Below are 22185 nucleotides of genomic sequence, written 5' to 3'. Positions count from 1 at the left end.
TGCGTGCGTGCGTGCGTGTGTGTGTGTATGTATATATATATATATATATATACATACACACACATATATATATATATATCGTTTGAGCAATTGAGCAATTAAACAAGTACCGTCCAAGAATAAACATTGAATTTTATCATTGTACATTCCTCCTACCTGTAAATAGATTTAATTGTGAAAATAGAAAGGAGAACAATTAAGAATAATATTCTTTATAAAAACAAGTTTATTTGATGTTATAAATAATTTAATGAACGTACAAAAAGGAAACTATAAACCAGTTATATATTATTTTAGTTATATATTAATATTATTATTAAAGTCTGAAATTATAAAATTAAGAAATGAAATATAAATAATTATTTTATTATAAGAAATATAAAATAATAATTAAAATATAAAAATATTAAATAATCTTAATTAAAAAATATCTTTAATAAAATTGTACAGCTTCTTAATTCATGTTTTTGTAATTAAAAAAACATTAGTTATAATTTTATAATAAAAATTTAATTAGAATGACATCATAATTTAATAAATTCAGAATTATATTGTATTTGAATATATAAAAATTTTATATATTATTTTCTATGCTATATAGTTTTTATCAGTTTTTATTATTTAAAATATATATTTAAACGAATAAAATCAAAAATGTAAAATTCATCAATTTAATGAAATTTTTTATTAAATGTATATCATATATATATATCATGAATTATATATAAGATATCTTTTAAAATGCATTTGCATTTATAATAAATATAATAATAATAATAATATTAGAGAGAAAAATTTTATAATCATATGAGAATTATAAGTAATAATATATATATATATTATAATTTATTATGATAAATTTTCCTATATTTTTATATTTACATAACATTAACTCATTAAGAAATAATATGTAAAAATTCAGTAAATATTTTATTAAAATATGTAAAAAGAAATTAGAAATGAAATGTCTTAATGTGTTAATGATTGTGAAATTAATATTTAAAAGTAATAAATGTGGTGTAATAGTAAGATGATAGAATTCCTTCATATTTAATGAAATTAATTTACACTCACAGGTAAAAAATAGATGCAGCACTATTGAGAAAACAAATTTTTCAAATGATAGTTGAATAAATATTATCGCTTCTATGAATTAAAAATTCAATTATAATATCTTTTACTGAAAGAAAAGAATTATATATTAAAAAAATTTATATTTTTTTTTTCAAAAATAATTTTAAAAGAATAAGAAAAATATTATAGATGTTTCTTCAGAAAAATAATTAAAACACAAAATTGAAAACTTTAATTAATAAAATTAAATGATATTGATAAATCAGATAATAAATATGCGAAATAATTCAAAATACTAGAAAAAATATTCAAAGTAGAAAATAATAAAAAAAAAATAAATAAATTTTTGAAAATTGAATTTTCAAATTTAAAAAATAATAGTTTATTAAATTTATTCAAATTATTCCACTTTAGTTGCAGTTTGTTCATCATATTGAACAGAAGGCACCATAGGTGGTTTAAATCCATATTCCATTTTTGACTGTCTAAAGTTTCCACTATTTCCCATTATTTCTTGCCTTGTTCTTCTTAAAGTTGTCTGTATATCTGATGATGAATATAAAGATTTCGATTGTATCCCAAAAGAAGTTTGCAATTTTCGTGGTACTGAACCCATGTATTCATTTTTGACCTTATCTTTCTCTGAAATTCTTCCATAAGCAATTAAATTACCATTATTCATCGAATAAGTCATTGAATGAGATGGATATTGAATTCCATGTGGTACAAACTTCTTTGGTAACATGTGTATTAATGGTGGTTGCCTAGTATGAGGACGATTTAAGCTTAAATACTCTTGATCATAATACTGCATCGTTGAATTATAATAATCCTGTTCATTATCATAAGATTCTAAGGATTGGAAATTCTGTCTTAATGGTTGCTGATAATCACCTTGTATATTATAAAGTGAATTTAATTTAACAAGTTTGGTATTTTCTAAAGAAAATGGTCTATTTTTTTCAATTTCCATAGAATATGGTCTAGGTAAAATTTTTTCTGGTACTGGAATCGGAATAGATTTTTCTATCACTTTTTCTACCGAAATTGGAATAGGTTGAGGAACTCTGAAGTGAATTGGCAGGGGTATAACAAATTTCTGAATAGCAATTGGTACTTTTTTTTCAACTACCTTCTCCACGTGCACAGGATATGGGATTCGTATTTGTTTTTCTATAATTCTATCTATTGGTATGTGTATGGGGAATGGCTGAGGAATTGTTATCTGTTTTTCTATTACTTTCTCCATTGAGAATGGTACCTTCTTTTCTATTATTTCCACTGGATGATGAATATTTTTTTCTACAGAATATGATTGTGGTACTGACATTAAAAACTTTTGTTCAGTTGGTAGTTCACTTGTAACCTTCGTTAACAGAACTTGAGACAATTCTTGAGTTCCTTGAAGATTTTCTTGATTAGTCAGACTTGATAAATTATCGATTCCTCTTGGCTGTGGAATAATGGAGATTGATTTTTTCGGTATTTCATAGTTATTTTGTTTAACATTAGTTTCAGGATATCCTTGAAATCTAGATTGTTTAATTATTATTTGATTATACTGAGCAGTATTTATTTGTTCCTTAGCTCCAGTAGTGGATTTAGTTTCCACAGGATGAATATTAGCTAAGGTTTGATTAATTTGATCACTATTTGCCGAATAAATAATATCATTTTCATTTGAGGTATATTCATAACGATTGCGTTCTTGATTATTTGGAGAAATATTTTCGTCCAAAATCTCATTATTTTTATATACATTAATCTGACTTAGTTTTTGATCTTTGAATTGATTTTTTACGGGTTTTTTATAATCTTCTTGAAGATGTTGTTTTATCAAAGGCTGTTGAATATTAGGTACAAATTCCACAGGATAATGAATTTCTTGGATAGGTGCTGTATGAAATATTTCCACTGATTTTTGAATCTCTACTAATTGGGATGGTGAGTTTGTGATCACTACTTCAGAATTCTGCTGTGATATTTGATCATTTTGGAAGCTGGAGTTCTTAAAATCTGAAACATCACTTTGAATTAAACTTTCACTATCAATTTCAGTAGCTTTTACAGTATTAGTTTGATTTTGAAGATACAATTTTGTCAAAGTATCTTGATCATTGACTGAATTTAGATCCTGTCCTGCATTCATCAAGGCAACACCAACTTGAAGAGGATTTAAAATAATAGTTGATGCTGCTAAATAACCATTCTCTGACACTTTTGATTTTAGCGGTTTTATGGTTGATTTTGATATTTCATTGCTTTCAGTATAATTATCTGTATTTGCATAAGAATATTTCTTTTGTTGTGGGAAATCAGGAACTACTATTGGTCCAGAAAATTTTCCCAAAGAAACCGATACTATAGGAGCAAAAGTACTTGTAAAAGTGTTTTTAATTATAGTTGGATTATCGGTATAGTCTTCTTCGGTTTCTTTTTGTTTTAAAGTTTTCTGAAGTTTTGTAATTTTTGTTAAAGTAAAAGAATGTTGATCTTTCGAGAATGCATTGTGATTATTATCTGAATTATTTAGTTTTTCGTAGGAACGAAAATTTTTTCTATAATGTTCTCTATGATCCTCAGGAGGTGGAATATTGAAAAACTGTTTTAGTCGATCATGATTTTCATTGTTTTTTGATCTCAATGAACGAACTCGTTGCCCAAATTCTTTTATGCCTTCATCATCTATATTTTCTTTGGAATTTATTTGACGAAGATCATTGGAGCCAATATTCTGAAGAGAATATTTAGTGGTTGTTAAATTTTGTACAATGACTTCTTGAGAAGGAATATATTGAACTGTGACTGTTTCGTTAGTTACACTTTGATTAATTCTTCCTAATTTTGAAATATTATCCAACGATTCATTTGAAATGTTTTCTAACATGCTTTTTATTTTTAAAGGTAGAACATATGGTTGAACTACTTGCATGGAAAATTGCTGGGATTCATTCTGAAAAAAAAAAGAACATAATTGAATTATTAATTTTGAGATATATTACTAATGGAAAAAAAATATATTTAAAGATTTTTTATAAATATTCTTAATATTATAATATTATAATATTATAATATTATTCTGAATATTAATATATAAATCCTTAAATAATTAATCAAATATAATATCTTTAATTGTGGTTAATTTACATTATTTTAATAAAGAATAAAGAATAAAGAAAAAGAAGAAAAATTTTTATTCTTAGATAAATATTATAACCAATTATAAATATTTACGAATATTTATATATATTTATAAAAAAACGAATATGAACAAAATGCAATAAATAATTGTTACAAAATTAAACATCATTGCATATTAACATAATGCATAATAAAAGTGCATATTTATAAGAAGATTATTGAAAAATGAAAATATGCAATTCATATGAATTTATTCATGTGATCAATTATTTAAAGAATGATCTTTTATTTTGATTTGTTAAAAATAAGTTATGTTTATGTCACGTATGTTGAAAAAAATATTCTATTTTTTACGCATATTTATTATTGAATAGAATGACGCAAATATTTTTCGATATGATTAGTCAATACTCGTGGCATCGAAAGCGAATTACTTTCCACTAATCAGGAAGGGAAAGCGAGGAAATCGCTGTTCCTTGAATTGAAAAATTGATTATTTATAGATATCTATTAATTCATTAAAAATCATTTTTATCTTAATATTTCATTTATATTTTTTTTATTAATTAGTTCACAATACTTATATTATTTTAATTTTATAGTTTTTTATAATTTTGTAAAAATGAATTCCAAGGATTTATTTAATATTTTTTTTTTTTTTGAGACACATATTATTTTTATGTTTTTACATTTTTTTCTCAAAATATTGATTTTTTTATATTTGATATATATATTTTTACATATATCTGTACATTAAAAAATTATCCCGATCCGAAAATTGATATATATATATATATATATATATATATATATGAATGTGACACGTAAGAAATCTCCAGTTATTCAATACGAATAATCAATACTAACCATTTTATAACTTTTTTCGTTTCTGTTAATAAATTTGACAACCAGCGATGCTTCTTCTTTTTTATTAATAGTCTGAGAGAAATCAAAGATTCTTTCATTTCGATTTTGAGATTGATCTTCGAGATGTTTGATTTCTTCCTTTTTTTGAATATCGAATGATTTATGTTCATAAGCGTATTTTAAAAACTCTTATAAAACAATTTTAGAATATCAGATTTTATTCCATAATAAAACTTCAAATATAAAAATTTTATTTTATATTATAGACATATTTTTTTAACATAAAAATCACGCATTTTTCAATTTAGGTTTTAGGTTTTCAAAAATTTTGAAAAAAAATCACATTTATACTTCGTTATTTAATAAAATTTTAAAAGATTGTTAAATAAAATTTAGTGTTTAATAGTTTTTAATAATCAAAATATAATCAAGATGTAGAAAAATGAAAGCAATACACTTTAAACAATTTACTCAATATTCCTTTTGTTTCATGAATCTTTCTTGTTTTTCAATTATAATAAAATATTAAAAAAGAGTTTAAAAATTAGAATATAATTTTAAAAAATATTTGAAAAATGATAAGAATATTTGAATTAATATTTTTAACAATTTCATTTAATTTTTTTTTTCATTTAATTTTTCATTTAATTTTTTCCATTATCAGAAGAACTGAAGTTCCAATCAGAGAAATGATACTCTATATAGCTTGTACCACTTATTGAGACACGAGTCAATGGGCGAGGCCGAGCATCTGACCCAATTTGTTCATGGTAGAAGTAGAAAACAGATCATGAAAAGGTTCTAGAAATGAAACTCTTGATTCTGAGTGTGGCCAAACAAAAATAGAAAATTGTTTAACCTGATAATTTTAATAAAAATTAATGATCTTGGCTCAAAAAGTATGATTCTTTTTATTAATTAAATAACTGAAGAAAAAAATCTTTTAAATAACCGAAGAAAACACTTTTATTTGCGAATAATCTAAACAACTTTTGAAGAAGAAGTTTCCACTTTTGGTAAATTTAATGTTTCTTCGAAAACTTCGAAAGAAGTGCACAATAACATTTTTCAAGTATTAATTTTTTTTTACTAATTGATTGAAAATTATATTTTATGAGAATTTATATCAATATAATTGAGAATTTAAACGAATATTTCTAAACGAAATTTTCGTTTTCCATACATCTAATGTCTTTTCAGAAATGACAGAAAGAAACAGAATGATCAGAGACGAAAAATAAAAATTTCCTTTTGAAAAAAATTAAAATTGTTTCAATTAATTTTTATATATATATAAAATATATATATATATTTTTCCTTTATTGGGATGTCCTTTGTAAATTGATTATTTTATTCTCTTAAATTAAATTTTCCTAGGAATACAGTGAATCGAAAGAGATCATAGAAGATCTAGAATGATAAAATACAAAATTTTTGCTTAAATGGAATATCATTGAGTGCGAGAAGATTGAAAATAACGCTGGCCAGACGACATGAGAGAAAGGTGGACATTACTACCGGTCTCCCTTTCTCCAGTACCATTCGAGCGAGAAGAAAGGCGAAACGGGAAAAGATGCGCGCCGCATTCTTGCAGCTCGTGCAAAAGAAAAACCAGTGAGAGTCGTGCATCAGTCGTCGATCTTATCAAAAGCAAGCTATTTTAATCAAACTTGTATTGAAACACATTATCAAGAAAACTTAAAAGAATAGTTTTCTTCAATTTCTTTTTACCAATCTTATCTAATGCTTTTCATATTATAGTTTGCTTTGAAATGGACTATTTTTTACTTGTTTTTAAATTAGCAATTTCCAATAACAATTTCTTTTTATAGCATAAAAAAATTTTCATAGATTTCATAGAATTATTGTGTTTTTATACAACAAAAGTTTAACCATTTCCGACGAATTTGCTAGAGAACTGGTCTGATAATTGCTAGAAAGAACTACTAGAGAAATTTACGATGTGGCTTGGGAAGGTTCTTCGAAGTTTTTCTTCCCAAATGGGGATTCCCCGAATGAAGTCATATCGCTGTTTTCACTTGTTCTGAATTTTTTTCAGAATATTGGGAATGATCGTTGAATAATGTTTCGCAAGATGAAATCAGAAATGACTAAAAAAGATATTAAATGAAACTTTGAAGAAGGATTTACTTCTTATTTATATGTTTTATAATAATTAAAATCGCATTAATCATAGTTTAGCAATTATCCAATGAAAAAGATATTTTTACTGTTGAAATGAATATTTCAGAGAAAATTAAGATATTAATTTCCCTTTCATTTGGAGTAGAAGAAAGAGAGCAAAACGTTTATAAATGAACGGAATTTATTTTTATAGCGTAGTTACGTGTGCAAAATTGTCCTGCTGGAACATTCTTTTCAGACACGCGACCAACAAAGGACAGTACTTTCACTATTTTATGCCTCATAAAAAAAAGAATGAAAAAATGATCAATGTCTTTATCAGAGACTGTGATTATTACACTTTCAAGATCTTGCACTTTTTATATGATGTAGTTCTAATAAATATGTCTCCAGTAATTTAATCATTGGCAGAAAATTTTATTAGAAATTCATAATAGAAGATTTTTTTCTAGATCGTCCAATAATAATTTTCTTAATTATGAAGGAAAATTTCTCTTGGGATTGAATTACAAATGAAAAATTTCTTCAAATATTAAATTATTAGTGATACATTTTTTTCGAGACATGTAAACTGATAATTGAATTAAAGTAAGTTAATTGAAGCAGAGGAAATATAAAAGATTAGAAAGAAATTATAAAAGGATTTATCGCTTCGTGAAAAAGGAGTAGGAGGAGAAGAGAAAGAGAAAGGAAACGAACAGGATTGTTTATATCGAATTTTTGACAGTAGGTGGGTCAATCAGCTTTCATCCGAAAGTGCGTGGAGAAAGTATTCGCTTTTTTCCCAGATTCTTCAATACACCTCCAATACGCACCTCTAATTATTTTTTGTAAATAAATATATCTTAATTTTTGAATATTAAAATTCCAATATAAAATTATTAATTTAATGTAAGTATTCATATATATATATATGTTTTTCTTAGACAAAAAAAAAAAATAAGATGAAGATATGAAGAGTAATAGAATATTATCATATATTTTCTTTGAACTAATAATTAAACAATATTTTGTAACATTATTTTGTTTCTAATCGATGTGACTATTAATTATTAGATTTCTAGCAATTAATGATTGAATAACATTTTTTTTCTTTATCTGGATCGTAGATTGCAAACTCTAATTACAGGAGATTTTATTTCGCGTTGGACAGCAAGTGACCTACAGAATTACATTTGAAGAGAAAGTAGAATAAGTATGAAATGATTTTGCCCTTATCTTAAGAATTTAATGACAATGAGAATAAACGAAATAATATTTAATGATATGTAGTATCTTGTGAAACTTGAATAATTTGCTAGATAATCATTAACATACAACAATTTAAAATGAATATAACATGAAAATCAAATTATAATAATCATTTGAGAAATCAATAAATTATAAAGATATTAATAAAATATCAAAGTGAATTATAATATAATTTTAAATGATTTATAAAATTTGATAAAAAATGAAATTAATTTAAATTAAAAAAATTAATAAAATAAAAATTATGTAACAAAAATAATAAAATTACACAAACATTTTAATCAATAATAAATTTCACTAGATTATATTAAACTCAGCAAAGATTAAATCTAAAACTACCAATCTTATTTAAAACAAGACGATTGTACAAACTTGTATTTCCTGTCATAAAACTAAATGGATTTAAGTATATAATTTAAGACTTATGATAGAAGAAAAGAACATACAAGTATTCTAGTCGTTTCTCGAACCGTGTAATGACATATAATGTTGTTTGTGAATAAGCATTTTCTAAGAAGAAACATAGAGGGAAAGTGTAAATTATATTTTGTTAGATGGATTTGCAGGAAGAGAATGAGACACAAGTGAAATGACCTAGGCTGTATGCGAAGGTTAAGGACAACTTTCACCTAAAATGGTTAAGAAGGACTTTGACTGGAGGAGGAAGAAGGAAGACTATGTTCACAACTGGTAACTAGAAGCAACAAAAAATTTTTAACAATTTTTTTAAAGTAAGATTTTCGAAAACTTCTTTGATCTCTCATCACAATATTTTAATATCACTTTATATTTTTATATATATATATAATAAATATATATTTTTTAAATATATATATTTCTTTTTATGCAATTAAAAATACAATGAATATGCAATTAAACAAACTAACAAATAAATAAATAAATAAATAAATAAATTATATTTAAAACACTGTCACTATAATTAAGTTTTTTTCAAGTTTGTTGGCAGATACCTAAAATCTGCGTCTTTAAATTTTCATTATTAAAAAATAAAACGAAAATAAGCGTATCTTTGTTAAATAAAAAATATTTCTATATATCCATTATCATTATATCAATTTTGATAAATTTTTAATTCTGTATATATGTATATATACATATATATAATATTAATAGAATTTCTATCTCTATTTACGTGATATTCAATTTTCAAAAATCATAAACGTTTTTCTAAAAAAAATATAGACTGCACATAAAAATTAATTGCATGATCAACATACTTGTATAAGCATGTTCAAGGCGGGTAGCAATACACGAAGTAGCACTCGAATGACGCCCGCAAGTAGATCGAGGTTAAAGATTTCTATGCTTGGAGGTTAAGGATATCGTATGGTGTCTTCAATCTGTGGGGGTTATGCGTGAAAGGTTCTTCTTCCGATTTACGTAAGGCAACGAAACTTGTTCTGCATTGTTTACTCCGTATAACTAATGTTTCGAAGTTGGTTCACAATTACATTCTCAAGGCAGGCAAACGAAATTCCTCCAATTTATAATATTTGATATAGATTGAAATAGAGAAATAATAAAAATAGATTTCCTAAAAAATTATATTATAATAATATCATAATAAATCTAATAGAAAAGTAATAGTCTCATTTAATTTATGAAATTTAATTAAAGAAAATATTACATACAAAAACAGCACATACTAGATTTTTTTAATCTTTTTTATTCTTATTATTATTTAATAACAAGGAAAATTTGATTTAAGAAAAAATTCTTTCTAAATAGTAATATATTTAACAAGTTTTTAATTAAATTATGAAATTTGTAAATCTATCAATTTTGTTTACATCGATCAACTTATTTATTGACATTCGTGAAATAAAATTTCTTGACAACTAATTATTTTTTTGTGATCAATGTGACATCAAGAAATTGGTAGATGATCAGTAGTTCCATTTATAAAATTAAATATGAGCAATAACATGCGACGCATTAATTTCATGTAAATAAGAAAAACTTTCTAAGTTATGAAGATTATTGAAGAGGGATGAAAATGAAAATGAATGGAAAATGAATGGTTTGGTAAATTTCTCGAGGTAGATACGGTATTAATATATCCTCGACGGCATCGTTTCTTTTACTTGATAATTGAAATTCTCTCTCTTGGATTGCAAGTTGTTATCTAATCTGAACTTTTACATTGCGAAGAGGAATTCCCTTTTCTTATAACAAACATTATTAAATTTAATAAAAATTTTAAATAAAATAAAATATCTTTTTAATGAGAGATATTTATTTAATTCTTATAAGATAACAATAAAAAAATAAATTTGTATAATCATTCAATTTAATAAATATTATAAATATTTATTTAAAAATAGGAATATTATTATAAAAAAAGAGATAAAAAATTATATGTAATATTAAATAAAAATTATAATTAAGAAAAAAATAATTTAATTAAAAAATAAAAAGTTATAAATATATATAAATAGAAGTATAAAATTCTGTGATGTTTAATTTGAATATTTGAAATATATATATTGAATACAAATATATCTCAATATGCAATCAGAATTGAAATCATCATTGGGAAAATAAAATTACTTCGGAAAAAATTTGGAAATTGTATATTATAATAAACAGGAAAGTTTACGTTTACCTTTTCGTTGCTCCAGTTTTCATGGGAATCAGATTCCAATGTCGCTGTCACGGTTGCTATCCATATAACCACAGAAATCTGAAAAAGAAGAGATTTGTTTCATCAATTTCTTTTTTCTTTTTTATTATATATCATACATCTTCTTATATATAGATAAAAAAATCATGAATAATAAATAGGATATATAAGAATAAAATAATAAGAATATAATAAATCATATATAACAAATGGATTATTAAATCGTTGAAATTTATCTTTTAATATTTCTTCTTTGCAAAATTTTTAATAATAAAAATAATTTAATTTTTAATAGAATGATTGATAAATTAAATGAAATTATAATTAACAATAATTGAATATGAAATAATTGGAATATGAATATCATTCATATGGAAAAAATTACTCAGATCATAATGTGAATATAAAGAATATAATGGAATACATATTATTATTATTATAAAATGAAATATTAATCTCTTTGCTAATAGTAATTATATATACATATATATAACTTATTAACACATTGAATGTATTAATACTATTATTCCAAGTTTATTTTCAATTCTTCAATGGAATTGTATTACAAATTAATTACTTTCTATTTATTTTATAATGTAATGTGCTTACAAATTATATAATGAACATTAATTTAAATTTATGAACATTTTTTTAAACTGATAATATAAAAGCTTATTAAATATTAAATTTTTTAATTTGAATTTTTATTATATTTTATTTTATTATATATTATTCTTTTGTTACAATATTTAGCTGTTATATTCTTTTTAATATTCGAATAAATATTTTCATAATATTATGTTAATTTTATAAAATTACAAAATGAAAAATATAGTAATGAGGCAGGATAAAAACCACTTACGAAATAATGCAGATTCATGTCTTTTATATTCTGATTAATAACTCATTGAACAGTAATTTTTGTTCTCCCTAAACTTCCAGGATGTTCTTCTCTATTCTCTTATACGATGCCAATCCTCTCGATCCGATGCACACACTCCGAAAAGAAACAGTGTACTACTTCGTCTTGATGCGATACACTTGACTTAACTGGTAGCTCCAGTTATCCCCACGCATCAAAGGAGCTCAAAGAGAGCTAATACGATCACTTCTAAAGATCCCTTGATCATATCGAATGCATTATCGATATTTTATATAGACAAATATGATTTGAAGCAAATAAAAAATTAAAATGAACTTGGAATGTATTATAAAAAGTTCAAGAAGTAGTGCATAAATTGTAAATCAACATGTTCATAAGTAGTAATTTTTTTCATTTTGCTAGTATTACTATCAGTTAAAATAAAAAAATAAAAAAGTTTAATTTCTGTTATTAAGACAAAAATAAAAATTATATTATTTACTATTAATAAATGTTATATTAAATAAAAAATTTAAAATTAAAAAATTTTTCCATTACAAATTCATAGAAAAAAATATTAAATTTTAAAAATATTAATTAAATATATTGTATTTTCATTTGAAATAATCATTCAAGTTATTGTTATACAGTATATAATGAAATATCTGAAAGTAGTTATTTAAAATATTATTCAGCATAAAGTTTTTGAATAATTTTTTAATTAAAAATGAATCACAATCATTCAAAATATCTGTTATATGTATATATAACGTTATATAAAAATAAAGTTGTATATAAACTAACTTTGCATTTTACAAATGTATTGCATAATATTCAGCTAGAAGAATGATTATATAAATAAAGTAAATAATCAAAATTTGTTTAAAACAAATACTAATAATTAAAAAAAAAAATGTTTCTATAATATAAAAAATTCATTTCATATAAAGTATATGTTTTTAATCATTTCTATGTATATTTGTCCAGAATACCTCCTGATATCTACTTAATTAAAAAAAAATCCTGAAAAAATATATATTTAATATATATCTAAATAGAAAAAAAATAGTTGGACATAATCCAACAGAATATATTAATAGAATATCAAAATAAATTCTTAAGCAGAATTTGTCAAAACAGATTAATTATTATATTTTGAAACAGTTCGTTTAATATATATGATATATATGATATATGATTTTTTTTTTATATAATTTACCATTGAAGAAAGAAGACAAAAAATAATCCCTAATTATTTGATTTCATTCTTTACTTTCAATTATCTTTCACTATTTCGCGATTGTGCGTGTAATCTTTTTTTTTTCTTATTAGAGTAAACGAAAATTAAATATTTGAAATAATTAAAAAAATATATAATATATATTAATATAATATTATATAATATTAATATAATATAATAGAATATTAATATATTCATATCTTTAAATTTTTCAAAAGACCAAAATAAACACAAAAACGCAAAAATGTCGATTGAGACTTATTTATTAAATTGATAAACAATTGATATTTATGTTAACAAAATAAAATAGATATAATGAAATAGCTCTATCTCTCTTATATTATTGTCTGACTTATTTTATTTAATAGAAATTTAAATTGTTTATAATTTAATAACAATCATACATTTTTATACATCAACTTTTATATTTGTTTAGACATTTAGAAATTCGATTTTCCAAAAATTTTATGTATATATAATTAACATTATATATACAATATATACAATTTAAAGAAATAATATATATGATAATGCATAAATGCATTCATATATGAATGATACCATTATTATATTTGATAATATAATTATTTTTTAACCAATTATTACCATTATTTAATTTGATAATACAATTAATAATATTATTATTCGTAGTTATTATTTAATAACAGAGAGAAAATTATAATCCCAAATAATAATTTAATTGTGAAATCAAAATCACACAGTTTTATAGCTTAACCATGCATATAATATAATATAATATAATATAATATAGAATATACGATATACTAACCATTCTCAGTTCATGAAATATTTATAAATTTATAATTATCATATCTATTGCATTTTTCTCATCCAATATCTGAACAAAATTTTAATAATATTAAATATCTAATAATAATATTAGAAAAATATTCCAATAGTATCAATGATTCCAATAGTATCATCATTGTAAACGCTGTCATCAAATAGGAAAATATAAAAATTAAGAAAAATTTAAAAAAACTAAATGAATAAACTAATATAAAATAATTTATATAAATATGTTTTATATATATATATATATATATGTGTATTACAAGTTATCGCCTTAGAAATATATTATAAAATTGAGAATATAATATCTATATTTTATGTTAATTAAAATATATTATAGTTTTGAAAAAGAAATGATGAAAGTATATTCAATTGACATTCCATATCTTATCTAGTTTCACGTCAAGTGCAACCAAAAAAAGTAAGAGTAAAATTATAAATAGTGAGAGAAAAACAGAAATAAATTAAAAATTAAGAAATCAACGCCATCTTTTGAGTGTAGGAGATATTTTTTCAAAAGTAGGATAAGATAAAATAAGAATTAAATATCAGTGCCATCTTTTGAGTATTTTTGAAAATAATTTAATTATTAGAAAATTTTAGTTTAGAAGAATTGATAAATTTATTTTTATAAAAAAATATCAGATTGATTTTAATTTGATTTTAATATTAATTTTAATTGTGTTGTAATAAAAATTACGAACATGATTCAAATTATATAAATATATTCATTTAAAGTTTATTTACAGATAGTTACTTTTGCTATTATTGATACTGCTGATAGCGCACATCTTGCCTGCCAAGAATGATTACTGAGTGGAGAGAGGTACATGAGTGCCATAGATCAATGATTTAAATTTTCAAATTATATTATATTATATTTATAAATATATACTAAATTTCATTTTTACTTTAAACTTTTGAGATTTTATAAAATAAAAAAATAAATTTATTACATAAAGCATTTATTTTAAAGAATTTTTCAAAATAAAATATAATCGATAAATGTTAACAAGGAAATTGTTTTTATTAGCTGTTCAACTAGATTTACTTCCTAAAATCAACGTACGGTTCGTGACTAGCAGAATAAAGTAGACTACAAATAGAAGTAAAATTCAGTAAAGATGGTGATACACGGGGAATTGGTGGAATGCTTTTAACAATTAAATATCTAAATTAGTAGTAAATAATTGTTCGTATTTCGGTCAATATGTAAGTGAGGATTCATGAGTTTGCAGCTGATAATAATAAACACGTATCAATTTGGAAAGTGGGACAAAAGTCGCCAAAAACGAAGGTACGACAGGATGCTTTGTTTATGGAGATCAGCTGTGTTACCAAACATTCCTATCGCTTTCGCTGCAGCGTCTACGACGCTTCTATTTTCGTCGAATAAAGGTCAGCCAAAAGCATAGACAAAAGTGATGCTTGATGCACAAACGCGATACATCGTAAGCTAGGCTTATATTGATAATTTTATAAAATCGGAAAGATTTCATCTCGTAAAACATAAAAAATTGAATACAAAATCCTTTTATCGAAGTGCAAGTCCAATTTTTATGACACATTCAATGATCGTTCAATCTCTTAATTCTTTTAATATATCTAAACTTTACTGTTGTACATGTATATATATATGTACGTATGTATGTACATTTCTAATTTTTCAATATCAGCGATGCGAATATTTTAATATTTTTTGCATGATATTAATTTCATTCAAATGCTTCCAAAAAAATTAAATGAAAATATAATGATTAACAATTTTTTTTTTAAATATTAGTATCTTCATTGATACAAAGCACATACTTATAAAAATATGATTCAAGAGTGAATTTATAATTGATTAAAAAACATTGATGCAATCTTTAGATAAGAGAAGAATTGTCAAGTGATGAACAAAGAATCAATAGAAGACAAAGAAGAGTTCACAAAAGTTTCATTCCTTTCAATATATATAATAATAAAAATGAAATGCAATATGCAAACTAATAGACAAATATAAATGCATTTTATATGGCTTTAACAAGTTCATTTGGTGGGTACCTTACATTTTAGATGTGGAGCAACCGTCAACCGGTAGTTAATTATTCTTAATGACATGTGAGAATGAAACGAGAAACTGTCATTACTTGTGTAGAGCCAAACCGACGAGCAAAAACGGTAAGATTATATTCTTAAGATGATATTTATTATGATGTATTTGTCACATATATTTTGTTGTTTTTATTATTTTTTCAATATTATTTTTAACTAATTTGCTTTCATATTAACTAGTTTGCTTTCATATTCTTTCAAAAATGATGATTCTATTTTTTGCATTGATTTAAAATTTTTTTTTTAATTTATTATCAAATATTATATAAATTTTTTGCTATATTCATGAAATATTTAATAATAAATTTAAAAAGATAATATTTCTAGATGACAACGGTATTGGATGGCAGCTATCAACGTATGGAGCCATATGATGGAGAAGAAGAGGATGGAGAAGATGATGATGAACATGAAGAAACACCACAGGAATCTGGTGTTATGATACATGTAGTACCAGAAGGAAATAAAGCAAGATGGAATCATGTTGAAGATTTAGATTCATTTTTTACAAGAATGTACCATTATCATCAAAAACATGGATTTGCTTGTATGATACTTCAAGAAGCGCTTGAACTAGGACAATTCATTTTTGTAGTTACTTTTTCAACTTTCCTTTTTCACTGCATCAATTATTCTCTATTGTTTAAGTGAGATTTTGTTAAAAATATTAATATAATTATTGATATGGTAAGAAGATTCAGATTGATGAGATTGATATAATTCCAGGAACGGAAAGGAAAGAAAAATTTCGATAAGTGACGTAATTTTATCAACGAGCGAATGTGTAGCATCTATGGGTCTGATTACTTGGATCTGTATTTTAGTAGCTGCAATATTTTGGATCTTGCGATTGGTAAAAGTTTTGTATCATTGCACGCAGTTTTGGGACATAAAGCTTTTTTTTAACACCGCGCTGAAAATTGAAGACTGCGATCTGGACAATCTTACATGGCATGAAATACAAAAGCGTGTCAGAGAAGTGCAAAAAGAACAAGAAATGTGCATTCATAAAAGAGAGCTTACAGAATTAGATATATATCATAGAATATTAAGATTTAAAAATTATATGGTGGCTATGATCAATAAATCCTTGTTACCAATTCGACTTAAAGTCCCTATTATAGGAGAAATTATTTTCCTGACAAGAGGATTAAAATACAATATGGAATTACTTTTGTTTTGTAAGCATTAAATATTTATATAATTATATAATATTATATAATAAATATATAATATATTATATATTATATATATAAATATATATATATATATTTATATAATAAATATTATATATATTAGTTAAATTTGCCAGTTTGCTATAAATTATTCTTATATACAGGGGGACCATGGTCTCCATTTGAAAATAATTGGCATCTTAAAGAAGACTATAAAAAATTAAATAAAAGACAAGAGCTTGCAAGAGCTTTATCTAAACATATTTTATGGGTTGGAATTGTAAATTTTCTACTTTGCCCATTAATTTTATTATGGCAGATACTCTATTCGTTTTTTAATTACGGTGAGGTGAGTAATTTTATTTAAATCGCGATAAATTTCCCACTCGATATATATATTTCGTGTCGTAGGAATAATCGTATTGGAAAATATTTCTGTCTCGAACAGATCATCAAGCGAGAACCAGGAACTTTAGGTACAAGAATGTGGTCTTTATACGGTCGATTGTATCTTCGTCATTTCAACGAACTCGATCATGAATTAAATGCCCGCTTAAATCGTGCGTACCGTCCTGCCTCGAAATATATGAGCATGTTTACATCTCCTATTATGACAGTTATTGCAAAGAATGTTGCTTTTGTGGCTGGAAGTATATTGGCAGTTTTATTAATATTAACAGTATATGATGAAGATGTACTAACGGTGGAACATGTATTGACTACTATAACCATACTAGGTGCAATAGTAGCAGGCGCAAGAGCATTTATACCTGATGAAAATTTAGTGTGGTGTCCGGAGACTCTTTTAACCGCTGTTCTAGCACATACACATTATAGACCTGATAGTTGGCGAGGTCATGCTCATACTCAAACTACAAGAGCAGAAGTAGCACAATTATTTCAATATCGTGCAGTCCATCTTTTAGAAGAACTAATTTCCCCTTTGGTTACACCGTTTATTCTATGTTTTCGTATGAGACAACGAGCCTTAGATATTGTTGACTTCTATCGTAATTTTACAATCGAAGTCACAGGAGTTGGAGATGTTTGTAGTTTTGCACAAATGGATGTGCGAAAACATGGAAATCCAATGTGGCAGACAGCGGCTCAAATTCCTGTCCCAGATCGGGCTGCGAAATATGATAATCAATATGCTACAGATCCAGAGAAACTTCAAATTCCTATTTCGGATCAGTATACTCAAGCAGAAGATGGGAAAACGGAATTGTCTCTTATACATTTTACCTTAACGAATCCTGAATGGAAACCACCAAGTCATGCTGAAAATTTTGTCACAGCCTTAAGAGAAAGAGTAAAGAAAGATGTACATGGAGGCGGACATGAAATCAATCCCCTTCTAGCAAGCTTAAATAGTTTATCTGGTTTAGGACCAGGCGTAAGTGTTTAGATTTTAATTTGAGATCAAATTGACATTAAATTTAATTTGCTCAATTATTTCAGTACAACGATATTATATCAAACATAATTCGAAGCACAATAGTAAATCAAGCAAGTGGGCCAAGCACGAGTACTATGTTTACTAATCAACCTTGTACCACTTCTGTTTGTACTTCCGGAAATGAAATGTTGAACATGAAATCAGACATATTTCCGCACGCAGTTCAATGTGGCTTAAGCAAAGCTGAAGGTCCTGTACATAATGAAAAAGGATTATTGTATGGGTTACAACAAGAAATATCAAATCAATCTTTAGGCGCCTCTGTCTTTGTATCGAGTCATGAATTTTCTACTGATTTATCTATACCAGTGGAATTAATTGCTGCTGATATGTCACTATCTACATTGTACCTGCATGAACTTCATCATAGACAAGTAAGATTTTTTTCTCTATTTAATTCTTTACTATTTTAAAAGAAAAAAAAAAATTCTAAGGAAAACAATAAAAAAACTTAAGAAAAATGATAAATATTAAATAATTCTAAATTACAGGTTCGTAGAAGGGGCTATCAAGAATTGGCTATGAGAAGTGTATGGCAACGAAGTCCTGTTCAAGAGCTTGCTACCCTTCCTGAAGTTAGACAAGAAAGAGCACCCTTGCTCTTACATCAGGATTCTTCAATAAGAAATAACAGAGAATTTAAATATAATTTAAACACTCATTTAGATAGCATCTGAATCTTAAGTGCAGTGATATCATCACTTTTAACAAAATAAAATATTTTAATTCGCTTTACAACACGATGTCCTCGTGATTTACTTTATAGCAAGAGAATAGCTTGAACGTTTAAGAATCTGTGTTATTGATGTAAATACAATATTGAAATATTCGTTAATTAGACTCGATTAGAAAATGAACGATCTCAAATGCCTATTTTAATTCTAAAGGCCTACGTGTGTGTATTTTGCGCATCAAATGCTTATAAATATTTCCTGAAATTGTACTAAATTTTTTAATATTATTATGTTGCATTATAACATAAGGATTACAATATGATAATAGAAATATGAAATAGAAATCACTTATCATAGATTTATGAAATAAAAATTTCAGTCTTTTTACATTTCATTATAGTAAATATAAAACACTAATTCTTTTTTCTCTCTCTCTTTTTTGAAACTAAATACTAAAATATATTTTTGGATGTATGCACTGTGTGTCTGCGTGTGATAAAATCAGCTCTAGTTTTCAATGCCACAATTCTCTAGTCATATGAAGTGAATCACACGCCATAGCATAAAGAATTATTTATTTATTAAAATATAGTTACTCTCGATAAGCACGATGGCTGAATATTAATGATTGCTGCAATATGCAAAAAATCGCTTATAAAAGATATATTGAGATATATTTCTTTTTTTTAATACTGTTATACAATGCAGCTAATCATTAAAAATGCAAACTGTATGTTTCGAAAATTTATAAGTCATAAATTTTATAAATTAATAACAACTTAATTTATTATGTTTATTTTTCGTTAGAATTCGATAACTCATGAATACAGATTCTTATCGTGATCAAACAGCTACGATCCATATATTTTAAGAATCTTTCAAATAAAACAACATATAATGAAAAAAATAAGAAACCATTTCACAAAAATTTTAATATAATTCTATAAAAAAAACTTTAAAAAAAAAACAATAATAATAATAATAATGATGATATTAATTTAAGAATACTTTGTAATTTACCATTATAACATATAAAAAATAAATATGTTACATAATAATTTTCATAAAAACGAAATTTTTTTGTTCATATATGTATACAAATGTAATTTAACAAAAGACTATCGAAAAATATGACTGATGAAAAAATATTATTTATAAAACATGAACACTCATCAAAGTTATAGAAATTCACCAACAAATTGGACATTAGGAGACGCCATGAAATATAATTTACGGTGCAACCGAAATATTAGCGAAAAGATGACGAAAAAAGACTTCGTATACGATATTCGCCCACCAATTCAAAGTTCCAGAAAGGCAAGTTGCAAAAGTCTTTGTATATCTTCTCTTTGATGCGTTTGCTTCACTTGAATTATAATTGTTTATTTTAATGATAAATGCATTTAAAAATGAATTATCGAATATTAATTTATTAACTAAAATATAATTGAAAAACTTAATAGATACAAATTTTAATGGTTTAAAATGAAGATGACACTACTGGTGCATTAAAACATGGCGTCTTTTAACCGCGAAAAATTTTCAAGGAATGATGAAATGAAATTCTAACAAATTACGTTAAATATTAACATATTCGTTGATCAAACAATTACTTCTTGTAAATATTTTTTATGCGTTTTATTAAATATTTTATTTAAAATATTTTGAAATCTAAATTCTTCATATTAATAAATTACGCAAATCTCTATAAATTCTTGTATTTAATTTTAACGAAATTTCACTTAAATTCACACTAGTTATATTTTTAATATTTATTTTTAATATTAACAATAATAATGATTATATGTAATATGCGTCACACAATTTCTGCACGATATCTATTTTTCAAATTCGAAATATAAAAATATAAAACTATAAAAAAAAAATATGTTTTTATAGTTGGAAGAAGGAAAATATCCAATTGTACTACCACTTCAACTAAGAAAGAAACAAAGTACTGATTCAAAAGTGCCCCAATATGCTGTTATTTCGGAAAAAAACAATTACAACGAAAATGTTAATACAATAAATGTAAGTAACTGCATTTTTAATTGCTATGAATACAATATGTGCATATAAATATAAGTATAAATATAAGTATATCAATAATAATATTATATAATATAAGTAAAATAGAATATAGATATGTTTGTGATTGTATATATATTTTCCTTTTATTATTTTTTTTATTATAGATTTCAGGACAACGAACCTTGAAATTTGAATGCAATTTTTGTCACGAGCAAATAGCTACACTTTTATCATTGTCTACGCACGTAAAATGTCATCGACGAAGATATTGCAAATATTGTTACTGGATACTATCAGGAAACGAAACAATGGAAAAACATCTCGAAGATACTCATCGAATTGATCCAGGTATTACAACAAATATCTAATATATTCTCTATTGCAATATAATTCTCTATAATATTTTTTTTATGTACATAAATTGTTGATAAAGTGATTAATTTATCGATAAACATATTTATATACATATAGTAGATTAAACTTTTTGAATTTGTTATCTTCGAAATTTTTGATTAAAATATGATCTGATGTTTGATTAATATTATATCTTTTTAAATAAGATTCGTTCAAATCTCTTTATTAGAATAGATATATAGATAAAATAGATATAATCATAAATAATATTATTTTTTATAAGCATTTATATATTAATATAATAATAATATTATATAATATTTCAATCATCCATCATTAATTTAAAATATTGTAATAT

General features: G+C 24.2%; 3 protein-coding genes across 7 annotated transcripts; 2 read left to right on the top strand and 1 right to left on the bottom strand.

The window, feature by feature from the left end:
- Nucleotides 1–1397: 1397 nt before the first annotated feature.
- LOC122711482 lies at nt 1398–12110 on the bottom strand. Its single transcript, XM_043930287.1, has 3 exons — nt 11985–12110; nt 11105–11182; nt 1398–4027 (listed from the first exon to the last, which is right to left on the bottom strand). Exons 1-3 carry the CDS (start codon nt 12000–12002, stop codon nt 1475–1477), a joined length of 2649 nt encoding a protein of 882 aa, XP_043786222.1. The 5' UTR covers nt 12003–12110; the 3' UTR covers nt 1398–1474.
- A 3043-nt stretch (nt 12111–15153) lies between these two features.
- LOC122711572 (autophagy-related protein 9A) lies at nt 15154–19506 on the top strand. 5 transcript variants are annotated; one of them, XM_043930468.1, is made up of 8 exons: nt 15154–15334; nt 16096–16200; nt 16462–16781; nt 16861–17315; nt 17474–17658; nt 17758–18705; nt 18771–19142; nt 19260–19506. In XM_043930468.1, the coding sequence occupies exons 2-8, from the start codon at nt 16147–16149 to the stop codon at nt 19443–19445; spliced, it is 2520 nt and encodes an 839-aa protein (XP_043786403.1). In that variant the 5' UTR covers nt 15154–15334; nt 16096–16146; the 3' UTR covers nt 19446–19506. The 5 variants fall into 5 exon arrangements, with proteins under 5 accessions (XP_043786403.1, XP_043786404.1, XP_043786405.1 ...); XM_043930469.1 differs by having other exon boundaries at nt 15910–16200; XM_043930470.1 differs by having other exon boundaries at nt 15154–15435.
- A 1036-nt stretch (nt 19507–20542) lies between these two features.
- On the top strand, nt 20543–21952 carry LOC122711434. Its single transcript, XM_043930223.1, has 3 exons — nt 20543–20759; nt 21342–21473; nt 21638–21952. The coding sequence occupies exons 1-3, from the start codon at nt 20604–20606 to the stop codon at nt 21839–21841; spliced, it is 492 nt and encodes a 163-aa protein (XP_043786158.1). The 5' UTR covers nt 20543–20603; the 3' UTR covers nt 21842–21952.
- The last annotated feature ends 233 nt before the right edge of the window (nt 21953–22185 follow it).

Source organism: Apis laboriosa, unplaced genomic scaffold (genome assembly GCF_014066325.1).
Source record: "Apis laboriosa isolate Shangri-la unplaced genomic scaffold, ASM1406632v1 scaffold170_cov151, whole genome shotgun sequence".
NCBI lineage: Eukaryota > Metazoa > Arthropoda > Insecta > Hymenoptera > Apidae > Apis > Apis laboriosa.
Note: the sequence above shows the minus strand (reverse complement) of the source record. Positions and strands in the feature narration are given on the sequence as shown.

Excerpts from the sequence above, each read along its gene's own strand:
- LOC122711482 (XM_043930287.1), bottom strand. Across the intron at positions 4,028-11,104 it reads AAAACTGGAGCAACGAAAAG|AATGAATCCCAGCAATTTTC; the intron begins GTAAACGTAAAC and ends TTTTTTTTTCAG.
- LOC122711434 (XM_043930223.1), top strand. The coding sequence starts at position 20,604 with ATGAACACTCATCAAAGTTATAGAAATTCACCAACAAATTGGACATTA. Across the intron at positions 20,760-21,341 it reads CAATTCAAAGTTCCAGAAAG|TTGGAAGAAGGAAAATATCC; the intron begins GCAAGTTGCAAA and ends ATGTTTTTATAG. Across the intron at positions 21,474-21,637 it reads AAAATGTTAATACAATAAAT|ATTTCAGGACAACGAACCTT; the intron begins GTAAGTAACTGC and ends TTTTTATTATAG.
- LOC122711572 (XM_043930468.1), top strand. The coding sequence starts at position 16,147 with ATGAAACGAGAAACTGTCATTACTTGTGTAGAGCCAAACCGACGAGCA. Across the intron at positions 17,659-17,757 it reads CGTTTTTTAATTACGGTGAG|ATCATCAAGCGAGAACCAGG; the intron begins GTGAGTAATTTT and ends TGTCTCGAACAG. Across the intron at positions 18,706-18,770 it reads TATCTGGTTTAGGACCAGGC|TACAACGATATTATATCAAA; the intron begins GTAAGTGTTTAG and ends CAATTATTTCAG.